Source organism: Artemia sp. Qi Xiang Cuo, chromosome 13 (assembly GCF_049724085.1).
Source record: "Artemia sp. Qi Xiang Cuo chromosome 13, ASM4972408v1, whole genome shotgun sequence".
Lineage (NCBI taxonomy): Eukaryota > Metazoa > Arthropoda > Branchiopoda > Anostraca > Artemiidae > Artemia > Artemia sp. Qi Xiang Cuo.
The window spans coordinates 72,286,742-72,313,871 of NC_142806.1; the positions used below are offsets into that span (position 1 = coordinate 72,286,742).

General features: G+C 37.1%; 1 protein-coding gene across 2 annotated transcripts; it reads left to right on the plus strand.

Moving 5' to 3' along the window:
* Nucleotides 1–827: 827 nt before the first annotated feature.
* Nucleotides 828–25,265, plus strand: LOC148945628 (tRNA (cytosine(72)-C(5))-methyltransferase NSUN6). Of its 2 annotated transcripts, none has more exons than XM_089098597.1 (7): nucleotides 828–1,718; nucleotides 3,121–3,311; nucleotides 7,002–7,200; nucleotides 13,126–13,282; nucleotides 16,413–16,617; nucleotides 19,478–19,762; nucleotides 25,035–25,265. In XM_089098597.1, the coding sequence occupies exons 2-7, from the start codon at nucleotides 3,132–3,134 to the stop codon at nucleotides 25,260–25,262; spliced, it is 1,254 nt and encodes a 417-aa protein (XP_088954723.1). In that variant the 5' UTR covers nucleotides 828–1,718; nucleotides 3,121–3,131; the 3' UTR covers nucleotides 25,263–25,265. The 2 variants fall into 2 exon arrangements, with proteins under 2 accessions (XP_088954723.1, XP_088954724.1); XM_089098598.1 differs by lacking the exon at nucleotides 828–1,718 and adding an exon at nucleotides 2,265–3,005.
* Nucleotides 25,266–27,130: the final 1,865 nt, after the last annotated feature.

Consider the following 27,130-nt stretch of genomic DNA (forward strand, 5'->3'; position numbering starts at 1 on the left):
ACTCTACGATCGCAGATCCAAAATATGTGCCTCTTGGAGCAGCTATAAATACATCCGAGGGATTGTTGCTCAAAATTATGCAAAGAGCCCCTGATAAAACAGAGGCCTCGTAGATAAGTTTAGCATAAAATATATTTTAATTGATGAAAGATACTATCCTTGAGGTTTTGATTGGTGTCGAAAACACCCTTGTTTGTTGTAATTTATGTTCGTTTTAGGCTCTTTTGGTCATTCTTTTTCCTAGACCTGGCATCTTATGTAAGATAATTTTGTTCGTGTTAAATCGTAGCATAATTCATGTTAATGTTTCTTTTGTCTTTAATTGTTTTTCATTGCGTATTTTGTGTATGTCCCATTTAACTGACCAGGTGTTTAATGACGGTGTGCGTGTAATTGAGTCCCCTCTAACTGAACCCCTTCAACTTAATCCATTTACCTGATCCATATATACATTTTAAGATCTCAAATTATATCATCTCCCCCCGCCAGGTGTGGTCTATCGATTTTAGTATTTATGACGCATGCAAAATTGCAAAAGAAACATAGCTAGATGTTTTCCAGAGAAATTGCCTACGGATTGTTTTGAGTACCCGGCTGACTGACCGTATTTCAAACCCTAGGCACTACGAAAGGTGTGGTTCAATCCCACTTTTTAGGGCTATAATGAGAGAAAGGTTGAGATGGCTAGGGCGCGTTCAGCGGATGAAGGATTGCTAAGGATTGTCCTTATTGGCCAACCGTCTAGGGCTTAACGAAAAACAGATCGTCCTCAGTTGGTGTGAGAGGAGGTCGCAAGGACAGAGTTGAGAGAAGTGGGGACTTCCTGGGAGGGTGTAAGTAGGGAGGCTTTGAATATATTAGGTTGGAGGAGGAGTGCTCCTAGCTGTGTTGGTCTTTGGTGGCTTGGTGCTGCGGTGAGTTGTTAATATTAGCAGTAGTAATGAGTATATTTACAAACAGTGTTATAAGCAGTTTTATAATACATAGAGGACAAAAACGTAAATTAACAATTACTTAAAATAAAACTAAAAACTGGACAATCAAATGAGACAAGATCAGGAGGACGACCTGGGAAATGGCAGCAAAGATTATAACGGGTCAAAAACGACAGTGAAGAACAAAGAAATATGCGGTTACAAAAATGCGACGAGGATCAGAACGAATCAAAAATGACAGTCAAGAATAAAGAAATATGATGTTAGAAGATATGCGACAGCAAAGATTAGAACGAATCAAAAATAAAAGTGAAGAACCAAGAAAAATGCGGTTTGAAGATATGTGACAGGGAGAATCACAACGTCAAAAACGAAAATGTTAGAAGACATGCAAAAGCGAGTATCAGAACGTGTCAAAAATGAAAGTGAAGAACAAACAATTCTGGGATTAGAAGACAAGCAAAAGCGAGAATCAGAACAAGTCAAAATGAAAATGAAGGAAGAAAAAAAATATTACGTTAGAAGAACAATGCCGTTACAAGTTTCGACACCAGCAAACTTTGGTACAAAACTAAGTAAAAAGCTGCAAAGTTGCAGTAAACTACGCAAGTGTTAAAGGCATTGGGACCCTTCAACGTTGTGTGTTTTCAGTGTGGAGCCCTTCATTTTCCTGAGTAGCAAACAAAGGCGATTCCATAGGAGGTTGCCTCTTATGGAGCAGTAACTTCTTATGCAACTATAGAAGAGTGCAAGTTCCACAAAATAAAGCTGTCAGAACAATCAGTAGGTATGTCCAGGATGTACATGACACATGTGCTTGTTTTAGGTCCCTGAAGCTCCTTAATGTAGATCAGATAAGAGATTACCAAGCTGCAGGATTTCTGTTTCAGTGTAGGAATGGTTTAACCCCTGATTTTTTTAAGAATTTTTACCAAATTAATAGAGACCTGCATAATTATGGAACTAGGCAAAGTGATAATATAGTTGTTGATTTGCGTCGTTGTACTAGGTCTTATTTTCAATGAAACACCTGGGTTCATCAGTATGGAATGAGCTACCATTGAGTATTAGAGCGGCGGAACATGTACCTCAATTTAAAAAGAATTTAAAAGATTATTTTTTGGGGGGAATTTGTTAAATTTTATTATGGCTGGTAGGTTGGATAGGGGAGGAAGAGGAGCTGGAGACGTAAGGGTGGGTAGGGGCTAAGGTAAGGGTGGAAGGGCAGGGTGGGGGAGGGGAGAGGAAGTTGAGTATTGAAGAGTGATGGAGAATGGATTTGTTATTATTATTTTTCATTTATATTTTATTTATCTATTATTAATTTTAATTCCTTTATTTATTTATTTTTCTATATTTTTTTTTATTTTTTTATTATTTTTTTTATATATAGGTTATAATATATTTTTTTTTGTTTATTTATAATAGTTTTAATTAAATTGCTGAGGTTTATGTAAATAGTTGAGTTAATAGGTAAGTAGTTACGTGGACTTTCGTGCGATCGCAAACCTTCATAGTTTTTCTCCAGCGTGAAAGTGTTGTTTAATTTATTTGTTTGTTTATGAATGTGGATTAATAAACTTATCAACTTAACTTATGAGCTTATTCATTTGGACATTGCTGCTTGCTTGGTAAAATTGTATTGCCATCTCTACAGTTTCCAGCTGCATTGGTTTGCCTTTTTAAGGATTTCACAAACGAATCCAAAGCTTGAACTCGTGTTTTGCTTCAGCTTCATTCAGCTTAAGCTATGTTCGAACCATCAATAGTTGTACTTTTTCAGCTTCAATGTAGCTGAAAAAATTGATCATAAAATCTATTGAGCGACACATCCATCACTAACCCCCCGAAAGGTGATTTTGAACAACCTTCATGTGGCCAATTGTACTTTTTAAACCCCTTACGAAGCTGCTGAAGAATGCCTTTCACACCCTTTAAGTTATGGGACCTCTCGCAATCTAAGGGATCGATCTAAGGGATCACAAACAACTATGTCAAAGTTTACATGAAAGTGCGAGAAATGGAGGATGACGTAAATCAACTTGCTGTTCTACTGGGACAACAGTATCGGTATATATATATATATATATATATATATATATATATATATATATATATATATATATATATATATATATATATATATATATATATATATATATATGTGTGTAAATTGTTATTTTAGGTAGTATCAATATGTTCAAGGATACACTTGTCTACGAACAGATAGAGCAGACACAGTGTAATGAAATATATTCTGAAGAAGACTTGAAATATGCTTTGACCTACCCACCAAAGTTCTCAATAGTTCGTGTCAACACCATCAAATATTCTCGAGAAGAAGCCATCCGCTTACTCAAAGAAACTATGGAAAAGGTAAGTCTTTTTATAATGTATTAATTTATTTTAGTTTAAAGTATCTAAACAGACATAAAAATGTCATTAAGACTGCAGGTCCGAAGTATTAATGGAAGATCAGATGGTGGCTTAATGAGAACAAATTCGCATAACAGATTCGTGCGCATCCTGTGGGAAGGTTTTTTTTTTTTTAAAGTGAGTTATCATTTTGTTTTTTCAAAACTCAAAATAATTCTCAAAATTTTAGAAGGGCAGGCCTAAGCCACCCCTCCCCCCACTTTTCTTCCTTATTAATTACAAATCTCTTCAACTAGGGCATTTCTGAATAGAAACACGCCCAAGCTGAATTTGAATTTACACCTGTTGAATTTACACCTGTGGAAAGGAACTTAACCATAGGTAATTTTAATATTAAGCTGTTCGTGACAGTGATCTGTAAGTAAGGAGTGACTCGACTCAGTATAACCGTAACTCTAAAGAAATGAATTTTGATAACAATAGATAAATCCATAGAATGGGGTTTTTATGGTGATTCTAAGTATATAAAACTTATCAACTTCAATGTTACCCACCAAAATCTATGAGCCTGAAAAAATTTGCTTGATTTTTGAAAAAGGAGGGCACCTCCAAAAATTTGAGGAACCTTAATGAAAATTGCACCATCAGATTCAGTGTATCAGAGAACCTTACTTAGAGGGTCAAAGCTCCTATCTGTGAAAATGTGTGTTTTTTTCGATAATCATCTTTTTTTTATTGTCATCATAAAATTTTGAGATAGCCATTAACATTACTTTAAGATTGCTATTTGATGTAACATAGTTGAAACTTCCAATAACTATGTCTCTGGGGATGACTTGACCCCCCCCCCCACAGCACTGGGGAAAGGGCGGAAAGTTATGAAATTAGTTTAATGTTAACATGCTGTAGGGCCGTTCTTTTGCACCAAGATCTTACATCTAAGATCTCGCATCTTTCTTCAAATATTTCCATTCTTTTAACTCATCTTTGTTCTAAGATCTTACACCTCACTGATGTTAGCAAAAAGTGTGAAAACGCCATCTTTCTACCATATAGAACAATGATGAGAGAACTTTGATGAATATACTACTCATTGTTCTTAGACCGCTGATCAGAGCAGAATGATGAAAGACGTTTGTATGAGAACGCTATAAGATGTAAGATCTTAGTGCTAAGATTTCACTTTTAAGCGTTCTTTGTTAAAAGACATAAGATCTTAGCACAAAGATGAGTAAAAAATCGGCCCTAGTATGAAATTTGTCTAATGTTCACCTGCAGTATTTGTTATTGGGAATTATGCAGATATTTTTTTGTGGGGGGGGGGAGGAGCAATTTTCTACAGGAGGGATTTCCACAGGGATAATTTTTGGTAGGGAAGGAAGTTTCCAAGATTGAGCATTCCAGGGAAAATTTTACAACAGGAAAATTTACCAGAATACCTATGTGAAAGAGAATCGCCAAAGAGAAACTTTGGTGATTCAGTTTTACATGTGGAGATGTTCCGGGGGAAGTTTCCAGCGGGGTTGAATTGTCTGGGGGATTTTTCCATGGGTGGCGGGATATTTTCCGCCATAGAAATCTACATAAGTGAATTTTCCGTGGAGAAATTCTCCAAGGGGAAACTTTGTATTGAGGGGTTTGGGGTGGGGGGTGAAGTAGTTTCACGGAGGGGCGATTTTCCGCATCATTTGAAAAAAAAATTTCGAAATTAAATTGTAAAAAACAAGTTTTTTTTTAACTGAAGGTAAGGAGCAACATTAAAACTTAAAATAGACAGAAACTATTGTGTATATAAGGAGGGGGGGGGGGGGTGTGTCCCATTCTCAATACCCTGCCTTATACGCTAAAGTTTGACTTTTTGTCGCAATTCTGTAAGAACGACTTCTGAAACGCAAGGGCCGTTTAATTAGAATGAGAAGCTTTTTCAAAAGTATTAAAAAGCTTTAGCGTGAAGAGCAAAATGTTGAGGAAGGAGAGTTACGGAAAAACTTGGTTCATTTTAAGTTTTAATGTTGCTCCTTACTTTCAATCAAAATAACTTTTTTTTAAATATTTATAAGAATTTACATAGTTATACTTTAAAGTACATGCAAAATCGCCCTTCCAAGGTAAACTAGTAGGCTAAAGGAGAGATAATAACCAAGGCCGTATCCAGGGAGATTACAGGGTTTGAACCCCCCTCCGAAATGTTGTCCGACTCATCAAAACGTAGCAGTTGTACATATAAAAAAATTTAATGTGCTTTTTTAGTTTTTTTTTGTGTACCCACTCCCCCCTCCACATCCAACAGAAATCCTGATACGCCCTTAACAATAACTGAATCAACAGTAGTAGCTTTTTACGAATAAAACAACAAGAATGCAAAGTTTTGCCGTATATTTTGCCTCGTGAATTTCTTTTAGCCCTTAGCTGCTTGCACAGGTACGTTCTTTGAAAGTCTACATGAAAGCTGATAAATTTTATTCGGAGGCGTTTTGCATCATTTTTGTACACCATAAATTAATGTCCCACCTCTTTAAAGTATAGACGATTGGCCAGTTAGTTCAATTCTTTTCCCGATCTAATTTGGCTCATAAAATTCTATTTTTTCCCTCAAACTTGGCTATCTCTCTTTTCTCTCTGGCTGAAGAAAAGGAAGCTTTTCATGAAGTAGTTGTTTTCCCTCTACCTTCAAGGTTTTTATTTCATCTTTCTTGCTCAGCCGACAATTATAAAGAAAGCCAAAAAAGAAGCAAAATAAAAAACCTTTTTCAGAGTTTTCTCCTACATAATTTACGCCTTATAACATTGAAATCACCCCAATCGAAATTTGCCTCTATAAGATAGAGATCCAGGAAAATTTCCTCAAACAATCGTAGCTCAATGGCTAATTTTATCTTGTACTATAAAACATGCTATTGTACACTATTATACAATGATGTACAAAATGGCAGGAAAGAATTCTGGTAGCAATTTGTCCGAGTACGAAAAAGGTTCCCGGCTAGGGGACTCTCTGTCAGAGGTATGGACATGGGATTTGACACTGCTCATTTAAGGGAAAATTAAAGTAAAGAAAGCAAAGATAGATCTTGTTTCTCTTTCTTAATGTTATTACAATGGTGGTGTTTCTAGGCGGGGTGGGCAGTTGCCCCTCCAGTTTTTAGATATTTAACATTAACTTCCTTTTATTTTTTTTTATACTCCTATGGATCATGGTATGCACTTTCCTCCCCAGATTATGAGGCCTAAACCGCTACTCTATTACATAGTACAGTCTAATTTTCAATTGTTATCTTTAATTATTTGTTTATTCCTTTATGTTTGGTGAATGGACTAGATCCTATCCCATCGCCTACTGAATAGATGGATGTTCTGTTAAAATAAATTTGACTAGGGATAGCATAGTTTAATGAGGTCAAGTGAGTCATGCAAGTAACAAAGAGGACTACCAAATAGAATGTCTTATTTCCTTTTCTTTGGAATTGTGTCTCTTGCTACTAGAGGTAAAGAAAATTAGTATTTAATGGTTTTTCTTTATTTTTTGTTAGTTTGATTGTGATTGTGCCGTATGTGTGATTTTTTTTGAATTAATGTCAAATCGAACTGAATTAAACTGAACATAACAGGTCAAACAAACCTTTCTCGAGTGAGGGCTGTTTCTCGCTTTTTCTTTATTTTATAAAACTTGTTATTTCGCATTTTTTTTTTCAGGATTATAAGCATCGAGCCGTTTTTCCTCCAAAAATATATTATCATTCAGTGTTTCAAGACGTTCTTGTATTAGAGTCCCTTGGCAAAGTGCCTTTATCTCCCTTTCCTGGGAATGAAGTTATAGTTGATGCGCGATGTGGAGCTGCTGTATTAAGAGGTGCTGAGATTTACTGCCCAGGAATTCTGGGATGTCCCAAAGGTACCAGAAGTTATCATCTTTTTTTTTCATTCTGTTTTTTGCCTGATTATATATTCCCCCGGGGTTAGACAGCCATGTCTCTGATTGTACTGTATCCGTCATTGCTGCACGCTGTGTGCATTAATGCGTGATAATTATCCGATTATGTAACAAGTTACGCTTAAAAAACCGTGCGATGGAAAACAAGAAAATGAAACAAAGATTTAATAGAAAGAAGAAATGATCAATGATTTCTTTGCATATATTAGTGGCTCAAAAAAGGATAAGAATATTGGGTTTCCCAGCCTATTGCATTATGAGAAAAAAGAACTTCATTGCGAGAGTGAATTAAATAAAAAAAAAAAGTTTTTTCAACTGAAAGTAAGGAGCAACATTAAAACTTAAAACGAACAAAAATTATTATGTATATGAAAGGGTCCGCCTCTTAGTTAATACCTCGCTCTTTACACTAACCTTCGAATTTTGTTCCAATTCTTTAAGAGTGACCCCCAAATCACAAAGGCCGTTTAATTAGAATAGATTGCTCTTTTGAAAGCATTAAAAAAAAAAAAACTTTAGCCTTTAAAACTTTAGGATGATAGATAGACTTATCTATCAACAAGTGAAATTAAATCATTTTTATACAATCATGAAAAGGGCTTATCCCAGATTTGCCTCTTATTTACTCGGACTGTCTGCCTTTGCTTTTTTCTACAATTAGCCATGTCTTGATGCCTACTGCAAAATGCTTGATTTTTTGGCAAAATACTTTAAAATCTTGCACACATGATATATGTAAATAGATATATAAATATTTAATGCTCTAAAGCCACAAGGGCCATGGCTATAAAAAATAACAAACAAACAAAACAGCTTACACGCATTCAACATTAACTTCAGCACTCCCTCCCCCCTTACAAAAATCTCTCTATGTTTCATTCCCAGTTTTATATATTTTGTAACTTTTCTTAATGTCCCATAATCTTCAGATCCCCTTTTTGAAACCAACCACTCACTTGTCCCCACATTACCAGAAAATAATTCCTTCCTTAAATCTTGTAATTCGGGACAAAGGGCCATGAAGTGAAGTATATCCTCGCCATTTTCTCCAGACATAGGACATAAGTAAGGACCATCAATTACCCTTATCCTCCCTAAATATTTCCTCCTTTCTCCAAGTGCTAGAAAATTGCCCCTGCCTGATATATACCACTTAATTTCTTTACTATTTAAACCCGCTTCAAAATAACTATCATATCCCCAGACCTCCTTCCATTGCCGGTTAACCCCAAGGGACGCCGAAGCTGCGACTTCACGCTGCCATTTCTGAATCTCCTGATCCTCCAGCACACCCTTTACTAATGTTGCCACATTTCCCACTTCCAATCCCATCCCCTTCCCTTCGTTCCATACTCCTGATAAACCACAACTATTTAAAATTGATATCCCCTTGGAAGTCTATGAACTTTTCCTTCTATCCTGCAACGCCTACAGATACGCAGCATTTAATAACCTATTCGGTAAACCAATAACCTTTTCCCAGTATTTTATCATTCTAACCCGTTTTTTACCCTCAAAGGAAACAATTCTAGATCACCCTTTAACACCAAACTATTAAATTTTCCACTTAGCCCTAAAAGTCTCCTGAAATGTCCTAAATATATTCTTTCTATTTTCCCCCTTTTTTTAAACCCCTAAATTTCCCCACCATAACTCAATATTGGACCTGTTTTTGTCTAAAAAATTCTCTTATGTAGCTTAATTTCTGCCGGTCCTAGATGCCTAAGCGGGCTCTTCAGTAACGCCCATGAAGCTTTATGACTTTCCAACTCACTATTTGCACCTGCTCACTTCACCTCCCGGAACTTGTAAACTTACATCCCAAATAAATAAAATATTTAACTTCTGTCATCTCTCCCTTTAAAATAAAACTTATTCTTTTCCCTTTCTTCTTTTCCAAAAACTAGTATAACTAATTGATCAATATTTAAAACTATTTTTTTACTCCTCAAATAACTATCCAAAATCTCCAGCATCTTTTGCAAATCCGGAGCCGATTTCGCAAGCAATACTATGTCATCTGCATATATTAAACAAAACAGCTCCAGGGACATTAAATTTAACATACGCACATTTCTATTTCTAAAATACTCCTCAATATCATTAATAAAAAGAGAGAATAAAGGCTGTGATAGAGTACATCCCTGTTTAAGACATACTTACTCAAAACTGGCCTTGAGTAAGAAATATCTGCCTTGAGTGCTTAACCACCAATGAATTAAAGCTATCAAGTATTTTGCAGTAGGTTGCATCAAGACATGGCCAATTGTAGACAGAGAAAAGCCAAGACAGATAGTCCAAGTATTTGAGAGGCAAATGTTTAAATGGCTGGGGCACTGGTAAATGGCGGGAGTATACATGACTCTCTTATTAGAAACATACTTGTTTGTTAGTTTTGTCTGCCTAGAGTTTCAGGCATGCTAACCAAGAATTTAAAATTGACATAAGACCGTCAGATTGCCTGTAATGAGAGGCAAGCAAGACACGCTTGCCTATGGTCTTAAGAAGGTTGACCAAGAATTTATAATTGACATAGGACCATAAAATTTGCTTTAGGTAACAGGTAAACAATCATTTTAAGCCGTCTTTATCGTTTAAATAGTATCTATTAATTGCCCAAGCTCAGCTACACATTCTGAAAAATATTTTAATTTTTCACAAATTTTTCAAATTTTTGGGTCACTTGTCTGAGACTCTGGGCGGGTGGGTGCCCCCAAATACTGTCCCAAATTCCTCTCTCAACTTTAACCACTTTTAACTACATTAACCACCTCATACATTCTAATTATAACTTTTATTAAGCTAATTGGCAATCGTAACTTCACTAACACCCCTTCCAACATACTCCTCGAAACTTCATCAAATACTCCCCCAATGTTCAAAAACGCCGTATATAGCCTATTTTTTCTATACCTCGTATATTTACTAACTAAAAGCTGCAAGCAAAAAATTTGATCTACTGTACTATAATTTTCCCTAAACCCTGCCTGAACCAGCTAATCTACCTTTACAATGCAGCCATTTATCCATCCTTTTAGACAACACTCTAAAAAATAGCTTACTAATAGAACTTCCTAGACTTATCCCCCTGTAGTTCTTGTGTAGGATCCTTTCTCCTTTCTTAAATAATGGGATCAAAACCGATATCTGCCAGTTTTACAGCCACAGAGGTGTACTTAGAATTGCAGAGAATATCGATGCAAGCGCTGGCAATATCCATGCTCTTTACCGTTTTAACAGTTTAGTGGGTACTCTGTCAATGTCCGGTGCCGAATCCCTCTCATGCTTTTCAGCACATGTCATTATTCTTCCTGTCTAACCGGCTCCAGTAGTTTAGCGTCCTCTGAATCCAACTCCATACCGACTTTCTCTTCTAAATGATCCACCTCCTCATCAGATCTATCTTCGTCCCCTTTGGTGCATATCTCTTCGGATTTTTGTTCTAAGTATTCTGATCAGGTGTCGGCGTGAGGAACTGAATCAGACAACCTCCTATTTTCTGATGATTTCCTAACTAACTTCCAGAACTCCGTTGCATCATTCACGCTAAATTTTTCTCCTATTTTTTTACTCTCTTCCTCTTCTAAACATCTCTTCTTCCACTAGATAGCCTTTTATATCCCCTTCCTTTGTCCCTAAAAACCTGCAACCTTTTTTCAAGACCAACTGTGCTACTGGCCTTAAGCAATCTAAAAGCTTCTAAAATCTCCTTCTTCTTATCCTCACATTCCTTGTAAAAAAAAACATCAAACCAGTACCCCAAACATTTTTTCTCCTAGGTGCCACCTTACTTCCTATCTTGTAGAAAATCCTTGTCAAAAATTCAACAGAACCTGCTATATCCCCTTCCCTTGCCATTTCCTTGCTCTTCTGAATAAATGAATCCGGCACTCTATCTTCAACTAGTACCTTTTTCAACTTCTCCTCACTATCATTGTCAAACCATAAGCCTACATCCAAACTTATTACCCATCATTCCTTTAAGCTCAATTTTTTTTTATATAATGTTTATAGTGTAAAATCATGCCCACATTCACTGTTTTGATTCTATCATATTATACGGGTTGTCACTTTTGGAATTGTGCTCACATAAATAATCTATTTATAATTATGTATACAGTAATATTATAAATATTCACACGTAATTTAGTCATAATTTATATATTAGCATTAAAATTGCACTGCTCACGGAGAAAATTTTTTAACTCAAAAGCTTAATAGCTTGGCTATTTTTGTTTTCTCAAACTATAAGAGATATATGCTTAAATGTGACATCAAATAGCCTCTTACTGTATAAGATCCAAAATACATTCGGTGAACCTTTAAGGGGACTTTGTATATAGTCTAAATGAATTTCTAGGTTATAAAACAGGTAACTGGACTGGACAAAATATAGGTAGTTGGATACTTTTTGTGTACAAATGCCTATATGAATATTCTCAAGTTCTATTTTTGCACAAATTTAATCCTTAAAATATGAGAATGCGTCGTAAAAATAGTAACTCTATGTGCTTGGGTGTAGGGAGGGGGGCAACTGCCCCCCCCCCTAGACCTTCAAATTTACATTAGATATGGCTGAAAAAGCAGATGGTTTGGAAAAAGCAGTTGATAAAACTCCATCACACTATCGACTGCCCCCCCCACCCCCTAGGCAATATCTGCTCCACCCCTAGACAATATGCTGCCTACGCCCATGTCTATGTGGGAACAAGACTCAAAGTTTTTTTGTCACTTATGTCGACTTGGAGTATACTCATCAGGTGGCTATACTACTACTAACAATTCATTTCAGCACCAATCCGCCTGAGGCCAACGCAGCTACTCACGCTCACCCCCCCCCCCCCCCACCAATTTATTCTAAGGTTCACTCTACTCCCTCCAATGTAGTCTCAATTTCCATTAAATCCTTACTTATGACATCCTCCCACTCCATTTAGGGTTGACCTGCTTTTTGTTTGACTACAGACGAATAGGAAAAAAGTACAATCTTCGGCAATCCGTTATCCTTCACTGGAGAATTTTGCCCAGCCATCTTAACCTTTCCTTTGTTTTAGCCATAGAAAGTGGGATTGAACACAGGCAGTTATGCTCTGATTTAATTACGATTAACTCTTGAGTGACTCTGTTCAACTGTCTTAGGATTATCGATAAAACATCTATTCTTTCGTGTCAAGTTGGGAGTTTTAGAGTTGTTTGTCAGCTGCCAAAATTGGCAGTAGCAACGAATTTATTAGTCCGCTGAAAATGGAAATAAGAGGTTGAAAATGCTCAAATAAATTACCTTTGCATAAACCAGTAGCAGATCCAGGCTGGGTAAACCCCTTCCCCATCCTGCTTGCGTGAAGTTTAGTTCCATTTATTTTTTAAAAGTTGAATAAAACGTAATTGGCCTGTTGTATACCAAGTTTCATGACAATAGAATTTAATTTACGATATTATTACTAGCGGTGAACTTACATTAGAACTTTAAATAGCTTGTTGAGGATAGGTTCGATGGGTAGTTGTAGCTAAGTAAATTCTCAATGGAGCATGGCTATTAAAAATCACGATGCCACGAGTTGACTTATTTTTTAAGTAGGGTTGAACTACTGAATTTTATTTCGAAGGACTTAACAGACGTATTCTTAGGGATTAAGTTCCTCTGGAGACCATTCCAAGTGAAAGTGCTGCATGTGACTTAACCGTTCTTCATGTACTAGCAGTTAGCAGAGAGACTGAGGTTCGAATCCCAGTAAGGGCAATGTTTTTTATAGGACATTTTTAGTATTACCTTTACTTTACAAAGAAATAACTTTATTACAAGTATTAACTTTACTTTACTTACAGTATTATAAATTACAGTATTAACATTACTTTATTAACTTTACAAAGAAAATTCTTTTTTAGGTTTATCGAAGTTAGATACAGTATCTGTATACGCTGACATAAAAGGAAAATGTTTGCGAGGTTATGCTGAAAAATTCACTGGTGAAAAAGTATTTTTGGGTAATGGCAAGGCTTGTGTCTTTCGGCATGAACTTTTTGGACCCGCACTGTCGATAAAGTAAGCTGATCTTTTGTTTTCAATGGGAAGTGAAATAGGCTATCAGGCAAATAGAAGAAACATAGATGGAATTTACAGCTGGTAAAAACAACTCTGGTGAACAAACTCCCCTTAGTTTTGATTTTCTTTGATTTAAATTGGAAGTATTTATTCACAAAGAAAATCAAATTAAAAAGTAAATTCAGTCATACAAGTTCAAACATATTGTGCGGTACAAAGGTGCGATAGTGATTGTCATGCCGGAGCTACAGTTACCTAATACAGTTAGATCAACGAAGTATCTGGTTTCTATTTACCAGGGACACCAACGGCGAAGGATAATTTCTCCCGATATTTTTGCCCCTCTGGAATTGAACAAGTACCTTTTTTGGTATTTGAATTGAAGAAAATTGACAAGAAACAACAAATCCCCCCCCCCCCCTATATTTGCAAAATAAGTTTTTCTGTATTCATTCAAATTCAAAAAAAATTCCCCCTCCCCCTGTAGTTCGTGAATTGACGCCTCTAAACCCTATAAAACATCGAAAATGAAAAATGATGTTAGAGTAGAAGAAGTGGTTAAGCGCAACGACGCAAGTAAAAATAAATTTTGCACAAAGAAAGGAAACAAAAGTAAGCTTTAAAAGGCTGAATACTGGTCTGTAGCTCTTTGGAATTAAATCTAATTCATTTAACAAAACTTGTTAAATGTCGGAATCTAGATTAAGGCATCTGTTAAACATATATAATTATAAAAAAAAAAATAAATCATGAGGAATTAACTGAACGTTTAAAGGGATATTAAATGTACTTTTTTCCCATTCCTATGGGAAATAGAAATGAGATATACTTTTTTTTTATGCAGCCCATTTCAGTTTTTTCGGAAGAAAGAAGTAAGGATCTAACTTCTGCTGTTTTTACGACAATTTTGTACCTCAGGACAGATTTATACATATGCTTAACGAAAATTCCATATAATTTATGCCTTGGGTTGAAAAGGAGGTTTCAACTTGGCCTTGAGTTAAAGTATACAGTGTTTCAGCTCAAATACAATTGTACAGTATATGTTAGATAGAAATATCTGAAAATTTTCCACCTAGCTTTTTATTATTTTTGGTCATTTTTATGCTTATGGGTCACAATCTATCCTCTTGTAGACAAAAAGTAGGCAACAGAGTCAGATCGAAGTTTGGCTAAAATTTAAAAGTGCCAAGGATTTGCGGTGGACCCCTGGCCCAATCTTCAAATATTATCTTAGAATTATAAACAGAAAAATTTGGAGATGTACAAAAGGAGCATCTTCACACCGGTTCGAAAGTTCTGCTATTTCTGTTTTTATTTTTCTGTGCTCGGGTTTGAGACAAGAAAGGTATCATAGGGGTCTCCTCAACGTGCAATAGTTCTCACATTGCTTGAGAAAATATACTTTAGGGAAGATATAATATATTACAGGTAATTATTTGGTAAACAAAAAAAGCTGTCTTCCTAATTTAGTAATTGAGATAAATGAGCACTTGAACAAGGTCTTGACCTTACTCATCCATCAAATCACTTAGGACAAAATAGTCAAAGTAATCACAATAGCGAAAAAATCATGTCCAAAATCGAGCAAATTTAACATTAATAAATGAAAGTCGTTATACAACTCCAAGCAACGTGAATACTAAGAAAATATACTTTAGGGTTAGAGGAGATACAACTTTGTTTTAATGCTGAACAATAATTCTTAGTAATATAATAAAAGTGTTTTGTATTAGTTTTTCAAACAAAATTAGTTTTTATGAGATATACCATTTTAGTAATTTTGACTGACCATTTGGATAAGCTGGAAAGAAAAATCGATTAATTACCATGGTCAAAAGGGGCCTTACTCCTGTTTTGGGGCAAAACCAAGGTGGAGGCACAAAATGGATTAAAGACCTCTCTTTCACCCCGTCTCTCCTCCATCTTTTAAGCAGAAGGGTATACGCGTCGTATATTGCCTCAATCCAAGTTGTCAGGGATCTCTATTATTAGAGTACCAAAGTAGGGATGTGGTCCCCCGCTCACTCTAGTGACATTTTTTAGCAAAATGGTTGGCATGCCACATCTTGCGTGAACCAGAATCATGCAAGAATTTTCGATTTTGGAGTAACAAAGTAAGCCCCTCCAACACCTCCCTCTGTACCAATTTCTTTTTGCAGAAAGTAATGACTTCCTATGTGGGGATCAGACGCTAAACTCTTTCTTGGATTGAGTCACAAATTCGCTCGGCGCTTGGATTCTATTTATAAAACTGAGTTCAGTATATTTGAACAGAATCCCGCGTCTTAACGCCACGTCATACAGCGTATCTACCCGATTTAAACAGAAAAAAAGACATAAAAAGTATAAGCAGGTATTTTTTGCATATTCTGTAGCATTTTATCTACGTACCTGTTCTTTTAACGTTATCATTGAAAAAGGGTATCATCTTCGATAAAGCAATCCAATTTTTGGATTTTCACAAAGTATCCTATTGCAGAGGAACAATTGAACACATCTTACAGTAGGGGTGGGAGTGGAGGAACTTGTAAGACACAAATATTTTATCCAGTAATTGAAGAACTTGTATTAGTTAATGAGGAGGAAAAAAGCCCTTTCCTTCATAAAACAAAACTAATGCAAAAGAGCAGTGCTTGATAGCTTGGACATTTTTTTTCTCAGCGACTTGACTTTCTAGATTAACAGTTTTCTGCACTTTCTGCAAGGCTATAAAATTTTCTCGGCTGCTATAAGATGCAACGTTGGGGTCCTAAAGCTTGAAAGGTAAGCCATTGTATTTTGAAAAATTATTTTAAGAAACAGCTTGAATATCTCAAAAATTGTTGGGTATTTTGTAATTGGCTTTTAACCAGCTAATGTAAAAATGAGTGCCCTATTTTAAATAAAAATGCAATATTAGTGGCCCTTTCTTAATATAAGTTTCTGGTTTCGTTATTTAAGTTTCTGTTTAAAATTCGACGTTTTAGGTAAGCGCCCCCTGTGTATGATCCTTGGAAGCTCATTTAAAGGTAATGTCTTTAGAACTGTAGTCCTGTTAAAGTTTGCCTCACTTTTTCTAGTTTTGCGATTCTAAAAGGCATTAATCTACCTCTAGCTATAACGCTTTATTGTTAGCCTCTTTTTTCAGGGGAATTGGAATCCGATTGTACGAAAGAGTCTTTGACTGTCCAAACTTGAATTATGACATAATCCAAGATCTCGGTTTTGTTCAAAACTTACCATCGGTTATTGCCAGCCATTTTTTGGAGCCATTAGAAGACGAAATGGTTCTTGACATGTGTGCCTCACCCGGTGGTAAAACCACTCATATTGCAAGTCTGATGAAGAACACGGTAAATTCTCTGAGTTTTCTTTCTATTGCTGCGCGAAGATCGCAAGAAATTAGACGAGAAAAAAAGAAATGAAGTAACTATTTGTTTTCTTTTTGTAATCCCCGATAGTTAACAGGCCAGATTTCAGTAATTGAGTTATTAAGATGGGCGATCTTTTATATGGTGAAGGGTTGCATGAGATGAAGGTACCAGTAGAATGAAACAAAAGAGAGTTGAGCTGAAACCAAAATAAAGTGGATTCGGTTCATTGCTGCTACGAAAGGTAACCATCTATTTGTAGTATTCCTTCAAAAGTTACTGTTTTCCAAGCTCACCTCACAAGTTTAAGGAGTTACAACGGTGGCGTCTTCTCGTTACAAAATCTCTTTAAAAAGAATGAGTGCCATCTATCTGTTTTTATTATTGGAATTATAGGTGTGCTCACTGAACTGAGTCGAGACTTAGGACACAAAGGTCTATTGCCTCTATTTACGAATATTATGGATACTGACTAAAGTACTGGTAGGAAAACGTGTACATCGTTTCCTGAAATTACTACTCCTACTACCAATAACTGACTGCGGCACCAAGCTGCCTGAGACCAATACAGCCACGCACACTCCTACTTCATCTCTCTTTACACCCTCCCAAGAAGTTCCAATTTCCCTTAAATCTTTCTCTATGATATCCTCCCACCCCATTCAGGGACAACTTGCTTTTTTTGGAGCTAGATTGTTGGCCGACCAGGAAGACCTTTGGCAATCTGTCATCCTTCATCCATAGAACGTGTCCTAGCCATCTCGACCTTTCTCTCCCTAGAAGACAGGATTGAACCGCATTTTTCTCGTAGGTTACCGATTAAACTACGGTCAGTCAGACTGGCACCAAAACAATCTATTCACACTTTCTCTGGAAAATAATAATTTTTTCTTTGATGTTAGCGTAATCCACAAATTACTCTTTGTAAAACATATGTTAGCGAGAATTTGAATTTGTGTGCTCCATTTTACTCTGTATTTGTCATATCTGGTATAGTTTAATCTGGGCTTGTTCCTACAAATAACGCTAAGATATCTCTTGGGCAAAGAAAGAGTGGAAAGAGAAACGGCACATAGTTGAGAAGTTATAATGGACTAGTCTGCTCAATCTGACATTTGCCGAAGATATCGGGAAGTAAAAGAAGCCACGTTATCTACAAGAGGTGTTAAAAAATTCTAAAACAAGAGATCAAGAAGAAATAAATTTCCGTCCAAAAATATATTCATGTCAAAATTAGATAGGTTACGCCAAAACTTAGGTTGAAACTATTATTTTCGATTTATAAACTTCGTTTGTTACGTAGTTAATATAAATTCCGCGGGCTACGTTTGTGCAAAAATTCATCTTTTCATTTGTAACACTTAAGCATAAATATTTTACTGAATTCCAACTTAGTAAATCGGTTTATTGAGAAGTTGTAACACTAATTAAATCTGTGGTAAAAATCTGCAACGGTGTATATAGTCCATACATTGCAAGATATGAATAGAATGAAATAAGGATCGTCAAATGCCTGGAAGGCTTAAGTGGAGCCAACACTTTTGGGTTTACGACACAACTTCATAACTTTATCAGTAGGCCATTTAGTCTCCTATATTGTTTTTGATTTTTGTTAACTGGTATTAAGTCATAGTTTCCTCCCATTATTTAAAGATTTTCCTCTGTCTGAAGATGGTGGCGTGGTTGTGTTCTCCATATCTGCTTCTTTTTTGAATATTTGCTTGAATTTTATAGAAAGTTTTTATATGTTTTTATATGTTTTCAGTAAACTTAAATCTAAAACCAGGCTGGTTTTCAATTGACTTCTGGCTCATAAAAGTCTGAGAACCCTAGGGAGAAATCTACTTATATATTTGAATGTGTCGGCGCCCCGCAGTCAACCCCTAATTTTTAGCACTAAAAACAATCTTGTGGCGCTGTACAAAGGGTGCATGAAGTCAAGCGAGTATTTCTCAGTCAATAGGTTTCCGTTTCCTCACAAAATAGTATACGCTATTGTTTCTTTTTTATGCCTATTCTTACACCTAGCTTTGCAGCTAGTGATGACTAATCTTGCTGTGGGGATTTAACCTGTTCTAGTTGATCACGGTCGCGCGGGCTAATTCTTGTAATTCCCTTTTGCCTCTCCGTCATCACTAAGTAAAAAGTAAGTAAGTACAACGGCACTAGACCCTTGAGGTTTAAACTGGCGGTGCGGATCTCCGTTTTGTGGCCCTTCAGTCAGGAAGTGCAATGGGGGGGGGGCTAAGGGTCAGCCCAGCTGTCATAATTTTTTATTTGAAATTGAAATAAAAAGTAAAACTTTTTTTGTGAATTTAAAAAGTCAAAATGAACTTTTATTTCTATTATTTACAGTATGTTGCTATTTAAAAAAAAAATTATTGTACTTTCTAAACGTAATACATGTTTTGTCAAATGAATTAAGTGTAAAATTATTGTAACCAGATGTCGCGAGTAAAGAAGGGTAATTAAAAGAAATAATCCACGTTCCGATATTAAAATAGGATATGGGCAGTTGATCAAACATTTTTTAATTTACTTATGGTTTTGACAACGTAAAATGGAGTGATGAATTGATGGAGTGAGTTTTATGTGAAACCGTGGAAGATTTGATCACAAGAAGTGGTTTCACACCATTTTTTTTCTTTCTTTTTTTCGTTTCTAATGTTCATTATGTTATATTCTTACGTTTTTTTTTTCGTTTTTATTTAAGAAAGCATCAAATGGTGCTGAATATTTGATCATTGGTTTCAGGAAAATCTATGAGCCGTACTGAACTTTTTTTTCTTTTTTGCATAATGTTTAACTTTAGAACGTTGCTAATTTAAATTATTTTCCTCAGGGTCAAGTTGTTGCTTTGGACAAAACAGAGAAAAAGATTGGTTATATAAAAGAAAACTGTATGCGGCTTGGTATAACAAACGTGAACGCCATAGCTTTTGACGCTACTAAAGCTTACGATGAAAACGGCTCAACCGAGAAGCCCCCTTTTGCAGGGGAAATATTTGATCGAATCCTACTCGACGCCCCATGTTCAGCACTTGGACAAAGACCTCAGTTATTTAATAAGATGAGTTTTAAAGAGCTTAAAACCTACCCAAATTTGCAAAAGAAGCTCATGGCGACTGTAAGTATTCAATGAGTAAAAAATAGGTGGTTTTTCGTTTGTATTTTTACATGATTTCTTTTGTGACTTGGGTATGACTCATGACTTGATGCTCTAAACTCGAAATTATTTAAGCTACCAAGCTGAAATTCATATGGAAATTGATTTTGAGCTTATGTATGAAAAGAGGTCACATTAGAAGCAGTGCAACTTTCAAATTATTTGAATTTTTAAGATCTGCTTCTAGACAATTTCCGTGTGAACTTGGCAATTCACTTTATTTCGGTTGCACAGGTGATTGTTTTTAATTAAAATTGACAAATTCTAGTTTTGACACCATTAACGAAAATCGATTGACTTATTCAACTGGTGTATGTATTTGAAGCAATAGTCACAGGATTCAAAAATTACAAAGTATATGCAAAAAAAGAAAACAATATTCTAAAAAGGGGTAAAAATTTGCTTTCTTCATTATACTCCACCCCCTCCATCAAAGAAGACCAACATATCGTCCCTGCTTGTCTAAATTGTATCTCTTTTTGTAATTCTGATTGTATCCAATATCAAGGCCGTATCCAGGGGGAGGGGGGTTACCCGGTTTGAACCCCCCCCCTTCCCCCCGAAGATTTTTGACCGTGTCGAAAATTAGTCTAAAAAATACCTGTAAAGACAAAACCTTACCAGAAAAAAATATGCTCCCACACTAAATCCTATTGCATTTTTTGGGTAAACGGTTCTGATCAGCTTACGCAATTGGGTAACCGTAGGTAACCCCATGTTTACCTGACCTTGCATAGCAAATTAGGGTTAATATTCGCTATTATCCTATTGTATTTTGTGGCATACAAAAATCCTATTAGAATTTTGTGGGTAAAAGGTTGTGATCAGCTTACGCAATTAGGTAACCCCATGTTCGCCTTATTATGCAAGGTTAGATCTTGCATAGTACATTAGGATTAAAGGGGGCTTGAGGTAAATTAGGATTTAAATTAAGTAAATTAGGTCAGACCTTGCATTGTAAATTAGGATTAATGGAGGCTCGAGGTAAATGTTATAAGAGAGTGCAAGATTGTCAGCTCAGTTCAGTTCAATTTCGGACTTGGATAAGAGAAGAGCGATTTTCAACATGAAGAGGAAGTGTGACATTACGTCGTTTTTCGCGCCCAAGCGGACCAGGGATGTTTCTGACAGTGGCGTTAGCGGGACGTCTGCGGAGCATTCATCTACACCTGTGGATCTGAAGGGCACTGGAGTCATCGTTGAAGCTTCTGAATCACGCATACTGGAACCAGCCACGACGCAACACGCACCTGCACCAACCCATTCTCTGTCGTCGTTTGCAACTGACATCGGTCGTTTTGTCAACAAATCATCCAGTCTCGATGCAAATTCTAAACTGCGTTTGCTGAAGAGCCCTTGGACTCCAGATATCTCCTACATTTTTCCAGTATCCGGAAAACGGAAGCTGAAGTTTCAGTTAACTTGGCTCGCTAGTTTCAGTTCGTTGTTCTACTCTCCGTCTGAGGACACTGCTTTTTGCAGATTTTGCGTTCTGTTCTCGTCAGAGACAGCTGGCAAAGGCTGCCACCAGCACTTGAGGAATCTAGTCACCAAACCATTCAGGAACTGGAAGGATGCGATAGAGTGCTTCACAGCTCAACAACAAGCAGAGTTTCATAGAAACTTCATCGTATCGGCTGAAAACTTCATTCCTGTCTCGGAGAAAAGGCAGGACAATATCGTGCACCAACTAGACGCGGCGAGGAAAGCGCAAGCTCAAGAAAATCGCCAGAAGTTGCAACCAATTGTTGAGACGGGGATATTTTGTGGGCGGCAACAGCTTGCCCTTCGTGGTACCAACGATTCCGGCCCCATTTCGGTCTCGGATCCAGAACCTTCTCACAATTATGGGAACTTCCGAGCACTACTGCGGCTGAGGGCGGGACACGGTGACGATGTTCTGAAAAACCATCTTCTTTCTGCGGCCGGATATGCCACATATCTTTCTCCCATCATCCAGAAAGGTGTTATCACCGCATCCGGGGAGCTTCTTCAGCAGTTATTGCGGAAAGAGTAAACGCAAATTCATGCTTTTCGGTGCTTTCCGATGAAACGGCGGACGTTTCGAATACCGAGCAGCTGTCTGTTAGCGTCCGCTACACTTTCAAAGGGAATCTACATGGGGACTTTCTTGGTTATACCCCTGTTTCTGATTTGACTGGGCAAGGGCTGGTTTCATCAATCCTGTAATTTGTCGAAAGCCCTGGTCTTAATCTGAACAAGATGGTTGGTCAGGGATATGACGGTGCAGCAGCGATGAGTGGGTATCTTAGGGGTGTCCAGGATGTTATACGTGAAAAGTATCCGAAGGCGCTTTACGTCCATCGTAGTGCGCAGTCTCAACTTGGTCATCTCTTCTGTATGCTCTATTCTGGCGTTTAAGCATTTCTTCGGTGTCTCGTCACAAGTCTGCAGTTTTTACCATACTTCCCCACTCAGGACACAGAATTTAAAAAAGAGGATCAACGAAATACTACCGGATTCGAGGGAACATACTTTAACCGGAATCTGCGAAACAAGATGGGTGGAGCGCCACGATTCAGTCGTGCATTTTCTTGAGATGTACCGACCAATCCTGCGATCCCTGGAAGCTCTTGAAGAGAACGGAAATGCAGAAACTTCTGCAAAAGCGGTGCAGTTGCTGGACACGATGAACCAGTCGCAATTTGTTGTTTGTCTCCATGTGGTCAAAGAGCTTTTCTGCCTTACGCTTCCACTGGGCAAGACTCTTCAGTCAGTTGACTATGATTTGGCAGCTGCATGCAGGCACGTGGAGACTGTCTTTTCAAAAACAAAGGAAATGTAGGGAAATGCTGCTACTGCTTTCACATCTATTTTCAACGAAGCCCAGCGTTTTGCAGCGACTTAGGACTGGAGATGACTCATCCAAGGACAAGAGGTAGCCGGAGTTTGCATGCAGACGATCCAGACATTTTCAACAACTATAGAACCTCGCTTTTTATTCCTATCCTGGACCACTTCAATTCTGAGCTGAAACAATGATTTGTACTTCACCAGAACCTGCTGTCAATTCTCAGCGTCCTTTCTCCTACCAAAGTTGCTTCTGTCTATCTGATGGCATTACACATGGAGTCGTTGGTTGTACTGTAATGCGATATTCTTACCGAGCCATACTGTCTGAAGCAAGAAATTGAGCTATGACGCATCAAGTGGGAGAATGTTCCGGTATCAGAGAGGCCTACTTGTGCTGTGTCTTCGCTTCAGGCATGCGACGCTACCTTTTTTCCAAATGTTTTTCTTCTTCTGGCTGTTCTTGCGACGTTACCTGTTAGCACTACTAATCCGGAAAGAAGTTTCTCAACGCTCAGAAGGCTCAAAACCTGGCTGAGAAATTCAACAGGAGAAGAACGATTGAGTGGCTTAGCCCTCCTTGCAGTCCATAGGGACGTTGACATCTGCCCTGACAAGGTCATCGACATTTTTGCAGAGAATAAAAATCGTCACCTGGATTTCGATTTATCGATATATGTCCTTAATTTTAGCTAAAAAAAACAAAAAAAACTAAGAAGTTTATAGACTACTTCTACCATTTTGCTTCTTTTTGCGTAAAATGTTTTTGCTGTCTCTAAAGAAAACGAAAAATATTACCTTGTAGTATTTAACTTTATGTAAACACTTGTCTTATTTTTGCGTTACTAAAAAAAAAAATAAAAAAAAAAAAAAAAAAAAAAAAAAAACCCTTAAAGATACGAAAGTATGCCTAGTGGATGCGTCCTCGTTCACAAGGGGCAGGCTAACGTAATGTTGCTCGAGGATGTTAGACAAAGTCCAAGGGAAAAAATCGGGTAAACCCCCCCCCCCCCCCCCCCCGAACCAAAAATCCTGGATACGGCCCTGTCCAATTTGATACTTGCCCAAATAAGCCGAAGAACCTAATCATCAGTAACGCAGATTTCCATGCAATAAATCTAAATTGATAAGGTAAGAATCAGGGCCACTGAGGTTCTCTGTCTTCTTGTTAGTTTATGTCTAAGGGCTTTTGATTCCTCTTGTCCAAAGTTATATCTGTGGTTAGGTTTCTGTTTAAATTGAATCGTACGTTTAAGATAGCATTGAGCTCATTAGACTAATTTAACAGATATAAGGAACTATGAACATCGTCTGAACACAGTCACATACTGAGATGGATTGGGCACTCGGCCCCTGGACGTCCGAAATATTTAATTTTATGATTTTGAAATATTTTCATGCCCCTCCGCACTGCAAACTCTTATGTAAGTGAGAAGATGTGTTTCGCCATATGTGGAACATTGCGGTGTGCTACCCTCCTATGTTGGAAAAATTTTACCCTCTCAGGAGAAGGAAAAACCAATTTTAGCGCTTTGCGTTATATTCATCGCTTTTTTGTTTACTATTTCCTAAATAATAAATCAATATAACAATTTATTTAACGTCAACTAAAGTGTGCGCAATGACTCATCTAATTCATACTAATAATTAAAACAATTTCTTTTGCACCTGCTAAATAAATGAATACCCCCCCCCCCCCTAAAAAAAATAAATAAAAAAAACGATACTGAACCATGATGCTCACTAGCAATCTACTTGCATCCTGCGTATTGAAAATTAAATTAAAAAAACAAGTTTTTTTTAACTGAAAGTAAGGAGCAACATTAAAACTTAAAAGTAACAGAAATTATTTTGTATTTGAAAGGGGCTGTCCCCTCCTCAACGCATCGCTCTTTACGCTATAGTTTTATTATTTTAAAAATAGCGTTGTGAGAAAGAGTTTAACTTTAGCGTAAAGAGGATCTGAATTTGATTCCAGTAATGAGATTATGCCAAAGCATCTACACAATAATCTAAACAAGAAGAAGGAAAATCATCTTTTATTGGACACTATATCCTGTTTACATTGTTCTATATTCGCACTTATTAATTACAACATAGTTTATCCTCAACTTTTGACTATTTTCCCCCAATACCATGCGCACATTATTTTCCTTTTTGTGTTTTTCTTGTACCATCGAAATTTTTTAATGTTTTTTGGCATTTTTCTTTTTGGAGCTCCGCAATTTTTTTCCCTATCACCACTGCCAATAACTCTAAAACCTTCCGCCTAATGTGAGGTGGAGTATTTGATACACCCTTGATGTGTACTTGATGCACCCATGATTTTGAGACGCTGTTCAAATCTCATTAAAATTACCATATGCATGACGTGCGCGTACCAATTATGATATTAAGACATCTATCTCTGCTTCTTTTGCAGGCGGTCAAACTTCTGAAACCAAATGGCAAACTAGTTTATAGCACCTGTACCGTGACCAAAATGGAAAATGAGGATTTAGTAACATGGGCACTTCAAAATTTACCTTTGAAAGAAGTCAAGCCACCAATACCTGGATTTTCGTCAAGATTCAATATCTGTAGTTCACGACAAAATGCTGATACTGATACTATTGGTTTCTTTGTAGCTTGTTTCAATAAAATTGAGTAATCCAGAAAATTAGTCAAATCTCTTGGTGTCAGATTTTTTTGTTTGCATAGAGCCTTGAACTGACTTAATGACTACTGGATGAAATTAGTGACAAATATTACTATCTGCAAAATTTCTATCTTGGTTGGTAATACACTTTAAATTAATTTTCTACGACAACCCTTTCAATAAAAACTTTATATGCCCCCAGGGCATAACTTACAACCCTTGCCCTGAGGGCTGTGGGGGGGGGGGAGGGGCTGTCATCCTTAAAGACTTAATTTTCAAAACTTTCAACTACGTTGAATAAAATGGCTATCTAAAAATTTTGATTGGATGTGTTTGGGGGAATGATGGGTGTCGGGGGGGGCCCTAGTTGCCCTCCAATCACTCTCGACTATTAAAAAGGGCACTAGCCCTTTGACTTTCCAACCAAATGAGCCTGTTTTGAAGTTTCTACGACAATGCCTTCTATAAAAACCTTATATGCCCACAGGGCATAACTTAAAACCCTTCCCCTGAGGGCTCTGGGGGAGTGTCCTCTTCAAAAACATATTTTCTATTTGGAAATCAACTACGCTGAACAAAATGGCTATCTCAGAATTTTGATTGGATAGGTTTGGGGAAAATATGGACGTGAGAGGGGCAGTAGTCGCTCTCCAATCACTTTCAACTATTAAAAATGGCCCTATCCCTTTCAATTTCCAATCAAATGAGCCCTTTCGAAGTTTCTAAGACAAAACTTTCAATAAAAATCTTATTTCCCCAAGGGCATAACTTACAACCCTTGCCCTGAGTGCTGCGGGGGGGGGGGGGGTGTAAATAAAAAAAACCAAGTTTACAGAAATTTCTACTACGTTGAACAAAATGGCTATCTGAAAATTTTGATTGGATGTGTTTGGAGGAAGCGTGGGCGATAGAGGGGGGTTAGTTACCCTCCAATCAGTTCCGACTATTACAAAGGGCACTAGCCCTCTCAATTTCCAATTGAATGAGCCCCTTTTGAAGTTTTACGACAACTCTATCTATAAAAACCTTATATGGCCCCAGCGCAGAACTTACAACCTTTGCCCTTGGGGCTGTGGGGGGTTTTTCATCCTTAAATACATAATTTCAAGAACTTTGATTGAATTTTTTTGGGGAAATGATGGGCGTAAGAGGGGGGTTAATTACTCTAATCACTTTCGACTATTAAAAAGGGCAATTTCAATTTCCAATCAAATGAGTCCTTTTTAAAATTTCTATAACAACTTTCTATATAAACTTTATATGCCCCAAGGCCTTGACTTACAACCCTTGCACTGAGGGCTCTGAGGGGGTTATCATCCTAAAAGACCTTATTTCAAGAACTTTCAACTGCGTTGAACAAAGTGGATATCTCAAAATTGTGATTGAATGTGTTTGGGAAAAAGGTGGGCGTGAGAGGGGCGTTAGTCGCTCTCCAGTCACTTTCAACAATTAAAAAAGGCACTAGCCCTTTCAATTTCCAACTGAATCAGCCCTTTTGAAGTTTCTACGACAACACTTTCAATAAAACTTTATATGCCCCAGGGTATAGCTTACAACCCTTGCACTGAGGCTTTAAGGGGCTTATAATCCTAAAAAACAAAATTTCCAGAACTATCAACTACGTTGAACAAAATGGATATCTCCAAATTTTAATTTGATGTGTTTGGGAAAATGGTGGGCATGAGAGGGGTGTTAGTCGCTACCCAATCACTTTCAACTATTAAAAAAGGCACTAGCCCTTTCAATTTCCAATTGAATGGATCCTTTTGAAGTTTCTACGACAACGCTTTCAATAAACACTTTATATGCCCCCAGGACATAGCTTAGAACTCTTACCCGGAGGGCTGTGGGGTTGTCATCCTTAAAGACCTAATTTCCGA